Genomic DNA, 8,988 nt, shown 5'->3' on the forward strand with positions numbered 1-8,988 from the left:
TTGGGGTGGGGGTGGTTTGTCCTTGGTTTGTCCCTCCAGCCCCAGCTCCAGCTTTTCCTCCCAGCGGGTGAGAGGCACAGGATGGGGGTTGGAGGCTTTCTGAGGTTCCAAACTGTGGTCTGCTGCCTCTTTGGGCCCAGAACCCCCTTGCCAACCCTCTGAATTTTCCCCAGGCTGATAAGAATCCTGCGGATAACCAGCAGGGGTTGGGGATCAGCTGCCAGCAGCTGGCACCCGTGGGAAGCTGGTTTAGCATCTGATCACTTCGGTCTCCTGGATTCCCAGGGCTCTGAGTTCCACTTTTCTGTATAAAGTCCTCTCAGTTCACCCAAATTTAGTGGCCAGAGATGCAGCTCCTGCTCTGAGGCTCTCACTGACCTGAGCAGGGATGTGCTCGTTGCCAAAGGGGGCTGTTCTCCGACCATTTCCTGCTTTCAGCACTCCCAGCACCGAGCTCTCACCAGTTTTCTGCTCCTCTTTAAACAGCTTTAACCCCTGCTCTGAGGTTCTCCTTGAGCCAAGCGAGTTTGCCTTCATACCTGCGTTTCTTCTGTGCTTGTCCAAGCTGGAATGTCCAGCAAACATTTTTTGAGCAGAGGGAATGAAGGAAAACCCCCCCCCCTCGATGTTTGTCCCCTCCTCAGCTCCCGCAGCCACTTCCCTGCTTGGAGCCGGGCTCTGTCAGGCTGGAGCCAGACTCTGTCAGGCTGGAGCTTGCCTCTGGCACTCATTTTATGTGCAGTTCCTCTCTGAGGGCTCAGCCACTCTGCTGAGCCCACAGAGGGTGTGATGGGGGCCCAAAAAAAGTCACCGAGGGGCAGCGAAGTGGCCTCGCCGGGTCTGGAGAGCAGCATCCTCGGGGATTTATGGCCAGGAGTGGTTTGGGTGGGAGGATTAACCTCAAAAGCTCATCCTCTTGGCTGGTGAGTCGATGCCAGAGCTGAGGAACCTCCTGAAACCGTGCTATCCCAAAAGGAGACGTGTGTGTGGAGGGGATTTAAAACAACTGCCCCGGCTTTGGGGTTTCCTTGCAGGCTCGGCAGGGATGTCGTCCCACCAGCAGAAGCAGCAGCAGTGCCTCCCTCCCCAGTGCCAGGAGAAGTGTGTGGCCCCTGCCAAGGGTGTGGAGCAAAGCCAGGCCCCCAAAGGGCAGGCCAAGTGCCCCGTGAAGAGCCTCCCCCAGCAGCAGCAGCAGCAGCAGCACCAGCAGTGCTGCCCCAAGCAGAAGTAGCCCCGACGGCCCCGGCCCCGAAGCTGCCACGGGAGATGCGAATTTCCAAATGCAAATCCCCATTTCCAAACGCTCCTTTCCCAACTTCCCTGTCTGCTGGCGCCGCTGGAAGGGCTCCAAAACCCCGCAGCCGCCTCCTCAGCCCTGCAAGGGGCAATTGCTTTACAACGAGGTGCAATTCATTACCTGGGATTGGCTCACCCTCTGCTGGAAAATAATAAATAAATAAATCCTGGGGCCGCTTTATCCTGCTCTTAATTTGGGACATGCTGCAATAAAATGATGAATAACCTCATGACTTGCTTCCTGATGTTTTTAGTGTCACTTTGCTCGTGTTGTTTGTTATCTTCCTCTTTTATTTGCCAAAACATTACCTTTAAAGGCACACACAGGTGGTTGAGATGGGATATTAAGGATAAATTCCTCCCTGGGAGGGTGGGGAGGGCCTGGCACAGGTTGCCCAGGGAAGCTGTGGCTGCCCCTGGATCCCTGGAAGGGCCCAAGGCCAGGTTGGAGCAACCTGGGACAGAGGAAGGTGTCCCTGCCCATGGCAGGGGGTGGCACTGGAGACACTTTAAGGACCCTCCCAACCCAAACCATTCCATGGTTCTGTGACTCAGGGTCACCCATTCCCGAGTTTCCAGGTCCTGACTGGGAAGCCCCAAGCTCTGACCCCGACAAACACCTGCCTGTTGCCAGCTGAGGCTCCCTCCCACCTTTTTTGAGCAGGAGCCGAGAAAAACCTCCACACCTCGGTATTCAAAGCAACTTTTATTGCTGATTTTCACAGTGAAATGAATCCTGGATGCAACACCAGCCTAAAACAATTAGAGCTAAGTGGCAAATCCATCCACAACAGCCCCGTGTGGGGTGTAATTGAGGCAGCCCCGAGTGTGTTCCCTGCTCTGCCCTGTGGAGCCCGGGGAAGCCACGCCCGGGGTTAATCTCTGCTTTCAAAACGTGTCTGGAGTGGATTCTGGAGGTTTGCCAGGAAGCCTCTCAGCTGGAGCTGCCCTTTCACACGTCCCAGAAGATTCCAGGTGAGCTCTGGCTCCTGCCTGGGCAGAGCTGGTGCCTCTGTCCTAAAATCCCTTCCTATCTCCTGCGGCCCGGAGGATTCTTTTTAATTGCATGAAACCAATCAGCGCTGCCATGTCATGAGCTGGGAGGGTGATCAGAACCCTTTAGCAGCAGGTTCTGCCCAAACCTCCCACTATGAACAGGCAGGAAGCCCCAAATGCAGGTGGGAGGTGGAATCCAGGGAGCTGGGGGGGAAGGCAGGGAGACCAGAGCTGGGTCTTGGGTTGGGGGAGAGTTTAATGCTGAGCTTAAGAAACCCTGCCCTGTGCTGCCAGGGAGCTTTTTGGTGTCTCTCTGGGCCAGGGGGACTGGGAGAGGGCAGGAATTCAGGCTGCTGGGAAGCTGAACACACAACCAGGACCCTGCTGGAAGCCTTTTTATCCGCTGTTAGTACAGGACAAAGCGTTAATTGGAGGGGGGACTTGGAAGCTCAGCAGCGATTTTCTTCTCCACAGAAACTCTGCAGCGATTCAAAAGGTGCTGGGAAATGACCTCTGGATGGGAGATGTGGGAGAGGAGGTTTTGGGTTGGGATCTTCTTCTCCCCTCGGGGCTCGGCTCGGGGCGGCCCCGCTTTACTTCTGGGCGGGAGGCCACGGGTTGGGCTGTTTGAGCTGCTGCTGCTCCACGGGAGGGGCTTTCTCGGGAAGGGAGAACTGCTCGGGGTCGGGACAGGGAGCTGGCACTGGCGCCGGGGTGTCCTGGCACTCCTGCTTCTCCTGAGGGCACGGGGTGGGCACGGGGAGCTCCTTGATCTCCTGCTTCTGCTGGGGACACGGGCTGGGGTCGGGCAGCGGGACAGGGATGGGCACGGGGGTCTCCTTGATCTCCTGCTCCTCCTGGGGACACGGGGTGGGCACAGGGAGCTCCTTGATCTCCTGCTTCTCCTGAGGGCACGGTGTGGGGTCAGGCAGCGGGACAGGGATGGGCACAGGGGTCTCCTTGATCTCCTGTTTCTCCTGAGGGCACGGTGTGGGGTCAGGCAGTGGGACAGGGATGGGCACAGGGGTCTCCTTGATCTCCTGTTTCTCCTGAGGGCACGGTGTGGGGTCAGGCAGTGGGACAGGGACGGGCACGGGGAGCTCCTTGATCTGCTGCTTCTCCTGGGCACAGGCTGCAGCCTCGGAGCGGGTCCCAGGGACTGGCACGGGGCTCTCCTGGCACTGCTGCTTCTCCAGCCCACACGGGGCTGGGTCAGGGCGGGACACGGGCGGCTCTTGGCAGGCTGGTTTCTCCTCTGGGCACGGCAGAGCCTCGGCTGGGAAGGGTGGAGGGCACTTGCTCTGCTGCTGCTGCTGCTCCTGGGCTGGGCACTGGGGCACCACGACCGCGGGGGCTTCTCCTTTGCCCGGCTCCTGGTTTGGCAAGGGCACGGCTTTTTCTGGGCACGTCGCCACCGCCGGGGCTGGGTCCGGGCGGGGTGTGGGGTCCTGGAGCTCGGGATGCTGCTGCGGGCACGGCTCGGGGCAGGGCACGGGCGCAGGGCTCGGCTGGGGGATGCTCTTGCTCAGCCCGGGGGGGAGGGTGAGCTCCTGCTTGATTTGCATCTGATTCAGGGACATCTTTGCGGGAGACGGGATGGTCTGAAAGAAAATCGGAGCGTTACTGCGGTGCTGAGGGAGGCGCGGCAGGAGGAGGGGGATCGGTTATAAAATACCAGTTCAGTTATAAAATACGAGTTCAGTTATAAAATACGAGTTCCAAGGAACCACAGCAAAGTTCTCCCGGTTTGCCCTTGGGTTTCCCAAGGCAGGTTGTCCCAGAATGATGGTCTGCTCTTCCTTTTTCATCCTGCCTTTCAGCTCCTGCTCCCACCCTGCCTTATCTCGTCCCTCCTCTCTCTGCTCTGCGATGTGGGACAGCCCTGTCAGGTCTGGCTGAGGTGGAGCCACTCCTTTGAACCTGCAGCTGATTTGCACTTCACAGTCCTTCCCCCTCTTCCCGAAGTGTCAGCTCCCTTTTATTTCTGTCCTGGGGAACCGATGAGAGGAGCTGACAAACCACAGATCTCCTGGTGTGGAGAGAACGGCCTCGGGAAGTCAAAATAATAACAGAAAAACAACGAAAGTGAAAGACAAACATTTAAAAGCAGAAAGTTGGAAAATATAAATATGGGGCCAACGGGATGTTTTACAGTGGCAAAAGTGAAATAATTCGGTGGGTTTTGCCCCTTTTGCAATGGTTTCCAGGTTTTACCTGGAATTAAAAGCCTTTCCTTTAAGTACTAGGACTCAATTCCTCCTCTTGCTCCGGTTCCATCCCGACTTTGTGGGGGATGTGAAGGGCTGAGGTGACCCTGGCCCAGTCCTCCCGAGTGCCACGGAGACAATGAGCAGGGATAAGGTGTCCCCGTGTCCCTGGATTGGCCTGGCCACTAATGACACCTGTGACCTGCGTGAATCAGAGCCACCAGGAGGGATTTCTGCTCCCAGGGCTGCTCCTCGTGTTCCCGGCAATTTGGGAAACTGTTTTGTGGCTGCTGAAGGCAGGCCCGGGCTCAGCTGGGCTGGGGAAGTGTCTGTGCTAAAGCCTGGGCTGCTGCTTCTCTAAAAGCAACTTAAAGGCACGAGTTAAAGGTGAGGACTGGAAAAGTGGTGCCTGAAAGGGGCATTTTGGAGCCCCCCCAAGCACAGGACCTGCCCCAGCCCGGAGCTGTGGGCAGGAGAGGGAGAGTGGCAGCTCCTTCTCCCTTCCCCCTGGGGTTGCTGCTCCTCTCAGCACATCCCCAAAGCCAGTTCCCTCCTCTCCTCTCCCTCCTGCAGGTCAGTGACACCCCTCTCTTGCCATTTTTTTTTATAAGGATCTGATAAGATCTTTAAACGAATTAACGCATTGCCCTTGCCATGGCTGGCATGAGTGAGGCAGCACAGGAGGAATGCCTTCAGCCCTCTGCCCCTGCAGCCCCAAATCCCTGCTTTCCAAAAGAATTCTCCCATGCAACTGGAGTTTTGACAATATCCTTGTTATCAACAGCAGAATCCCAGGAAATCAGCTTGGAGGGAGCTCGAGGAGGCCACTGCTCTCCTGCCCTGAAGGAGAACTTAAACCAGCACAATTTCCTCTGCTCTCCCTTTCAGAAAGGGTCTAATTCAGCCCTCAGCCCCCCCCAGAGTTACACTCAGCCTGGATTTACCCTGCAGAGGCTGCCTGTCCTGCCCACAGCCCCTCTCCTCTCCAAGACCCTTTTGCATATCCGAGGGCAGGAGGTGAAACCCTCCCTTGGAAAGGGGGCACCCACGTGAGGGGGAAGCCCAGGGAGGCACCAGAGCCCTCTGACTTACCCAGGCGGCCGACAGGGAGTCTCAGGGAGCCGAGTGGATGCCGGGGCAGAGGGATGGGAGAACCTTTATATGGTCTCAAAGCCCTGCCTTCTGGGAATGAGTCCTCCTGGCTGATGAGCTCATGGTTTCACAACTGCCCCGCTGTGTTTCCTCCCCAGCCCTGTCCTACACGTAGGCAGCTCACACACAGGGCTCCCTTCATTCCCCTGACTAACCCAGCTGGACAGGGCACGGGGTGGGAACGAAGGTCAGACCCTCAGGTCGATGCATTGCCTGCACTGGGGGTCTGGGGGTGTTGTGGTGCCCCCTCATCCCCTCCAAGAGTCCTTTCACACCATCCAATTCCCACTAATTCTTGGGCTGTGTCTGTAGCTTAGGAGAGGGGGGTTTAATTTGTCCTTCTCTCTCTTGCTCTTCACCAGTGAATTCCCTAAAATGACTTCAGGGTGTAAAAACTCGTGAGGGGTGAGTGAACTTTTCTTTTCCTCGGGAAGATCTTCATGGATTTCATCCTGCTTTCGTTTCAGATAATTTTGAATCGTTGGGAGGAACTTCCTCCTGGAAAGGGTGTTCAGGCCTTGGCAGGGGCTGCCCAGGGAGGTGGGGGAGTCCCCAGCCCTGGAGGTGTCTGGGCTGGGGGACGAGATGTTGATGGATCAAAGGATGGACCTGATGATCTTGGAGGTCTTTTCCAATGGAAATAATCCTGGGATTTATGAATTAATGTTGTTTTCCATGGTCCAGAAGACAGAGCTCCCACTGGTCTAAGTGAGACAGAACAGGGGACTGAGTTTCTCTCTCTGCATCACGTGGCAAGTGAAGGGATTTTAGTGGTGTCCGAGACTCATCCCAGCAAATGGAATTGGAAACTGGTCCCATTCAGGTGCCAGAATGGCATTTGAAAGGATATTTCAACCTCAATGTGGAAAAAAGGGTGTTTTTCATGGAAGAAGTTTCTTCCATAACTATTATTCCAAGTGAAAATCATTTACTGAGCGAGAATAACTCACCCTCCCCCTCCAGATCTCAGGGAGGGATCAGGACACGGGTCAAGCAGCCCTTAATTGTGCTGGCAGGATTATTTTCAGCAGCAGAGGCGCCTTGGCCCACACAGAGCCCAATTTCATCACCTTTGGGTGTCTTTGGGACCGTCTCTGTCCCGTCTCCCCCGTCCCACCAGGGCTCTTATCAGCTGCAGGTCTGGCTGAGCTGGTCCCAGCCACCACCCGGGATTCCTGGGCAGTGAAGGGAAGCAGCAGCTGCTCCCCCTGGGGTGGAACTTCCTCCCTCAGCGAATCCTTTGGCAGCTGGAGGGCGGGACACGGGAATTTTGGGCCGTGTGTTGTCTCCCAGGGTGGGACTCCACGTGTGTGACCCCCTGGCAGGTGAGGCCCTGCCTTGCTGCCTCCCTCACGGGTTTAATTTTAGTCTCCAGCCTCTGCTGGAGAGGGGAACACCCCAAAGCCTGACTCAGGCCTCCCCAGCTGCTCCCCTGCTGCAGATCCCAGCGGTGGCTCTGCTGAAGGCAGGCACTGGGACACCTTCCAGCAGTGGAGAACCTGCCTGGCCGCTTTCTAGGCAGCACTGTGGTTATCAGAACAGCCCTGGTGCCCAGAGAGGCTCCTGGAATATTGCCCTTTGGAGCAGGGAGATCGAGGGAATCAGATCAGGCTCCTTCAAGGAGCTGGGTTCTCGTTTGCCCCATCCCTGGAAGGGTCCGAGGCCACCTTGGATGGAGCTCTGAGCAACCTGGGAGAGAGGAAGAAGTGGCCCTGCCCGTGGCAGGGGGTGGAACTGGAGGAGCTTTAAGGTCCTTTCCAACCCAAAGCGTTCCAGGACTATGGCTGGCAGCCTGGCAAGGGTTTGGAAGCACCCAGGGGATCCCAGCAGGGTTTGGAAGCACAGGGGTGATTCCAGCAGCTCCAGAGCTGCACAGGATTTTCGGGCAACATTCCCAAGTGATTGTGCCCCGTCAGCTCCGGGCTGGGCTGTGTCCCTCCATCAGGGCACCCTGGAGAGACTCTGGTGGAGGCACATCAAGGCAGAGCCGGGAGTGTTGAGACACCACTTTTATTTGAGCAAGACCTGAGGTTTTCGGGGCGTTTTCGCCGCCGAATTCGCGGCCCCGACTTGCGACACGGGGTGAGGAAAGAACGTCCCTTTCCATGGCTGGGAGGGAGACCTGAACCCTGTCTGGGGATCAGGAGGTGGGGCCGCCCTGGCCTCAACCACCGGTTTGGGTGCAGGTCTGGAGAGGCTCGGGGAGGTCACCTGAGCTCCGGGGCAGCAACCTCAGCACAAAAGCTCTGCCTGTTACCCCAGGAGGCTCTGCAGCCAGCCCGTGGAAAGGGAGGGAATGTTTCTCCCAGACTGGAGGTGTAATTGCTCTTCCCTTCCTCGGGAGTTGCACAAAGGCTATTTTTAGAGGCAAAGGCCACCTGCAGGGAGATCTGCTGGGCCCAGACCTTGGGGAAGGGACGGGAGGGACGTGCGGGGATGAGGCGGCTCCGGAGGGGATGTGGAGCTCTCACCTGCTGGGGCCCAGCTCAGCTCCCTTGGACACCACACTGGGCCACTAATTCCAGGGAGAACGACACCACAAGCAGGGAAATTGCTGCTCTGAGCCTGCCCTGCCTAGATGGAAAAGCTGCTGCAGCTCCTGCAGGTCCTGGGCAGGGGCTCTGCTGCCACCAAGGACGAGGCAAGTGCTGAGCAGGTAACTGAGTCTCCAGAAGCCAAAGATTCCCTGGGAGGTGGCAGCAGTTGTTCCAGCAGCTCTGTAGCTGTTGCTTTGATCTGGTTTATCACTGAGGTGACTCTCTCAGCATCTCCTAGGGTCCTGGAGCTTCGACGGCTTTTTTCCCAGTGGAGAGCCCTGCTGTGATCCAGGACTACGTGGATGCTCCTTGATTTTTTGCCACCCCAGAGTGTGACCCTTCGTGCCCAGAGCAGATGATCTGAGGGAACTCTTGCACTCCTGGGTGATTCAGAGGCTGCTGAACTGGCTCTGCCAGGCCGGGTGGCTCAACGAGGCCGTTTCGTTCACACCCCACCTGGCTCTTTATTAGTGTGTCTGTCATCATTTGGGCTGGACATCGTGATTAACTCAGCTCACGAGACAAAGGACATAATTACCTGTTCCTGGGCTCCCCAGTATCGGTCTGGCTGCCCAGGCCCTGCAGCCTCTGCCCTGCCAGGGCTGCAGACGGGGAGAGCTGGGGCTGCCCCAGCCCTGGAGGGGTCCCAGGCCAGGCTGGAACAACCTGGGCTGGTGGGAGGTGGCCCTGAGATGGTCTCTGCCAACCCAAACTATTCTATTCTATTCTATTCTATTCTATTCTATTCTATTCTATTCTATTCTATTCTATTCTATTCTATTCTATTCTATTCTATTCTA

The 8,988-nt window shown here is 56.9% G+C and overlaps 1 protein-coding gene across 1 annotated transcript; it reads right to left on the reverse strand.

Annotated features, from left to right (window-relative positions):
• Positions 1-2,885: 2,885 nt before the first annotated feature.
• On the reverse strand, positions 2,886-3,872 carry LOC108509277 (cell surface glycoprotein 1-like). The gene has a single exon (XM_017838638.1). The coding sequence runs from the start codon at positions 3,870-3,872 to the stop codon at positions 2,886-2,888; it is 987 nt and encodes a 328-aa protein (XP_017694127.1).
• Between the last annotated feature and the right edge of the window lie 5,116 nt (positions 3,873-8,988).

This window comes from Lepidothrix coronata, unplaced genomic scaffold, assembly GCF_001604755.1.
Source record: "Lepidothrix coronata isolate B3197 unplaced genomic scaffold, Lepidothrix_coronata-1.0 Scaffold350, whole genome shotgun sequence".
In the NCBI taxonomy this organism is placed as follows: Eukaryota; Metazoa; Chordata; class Aves; order Passeriformes; family Pipridae; genus Lepidothrix; species Lepidothrix coronata.

Excerpts from the sequence above, each read along its gene's own strand:
- LOC108509277 (XM_017838638.1), bottom strand. The coding sequence starts at position 3,872 with ATGTCCCTGAATCAGATGCAAATCAAGCAGGAGCTCACCCTCCCCCCC.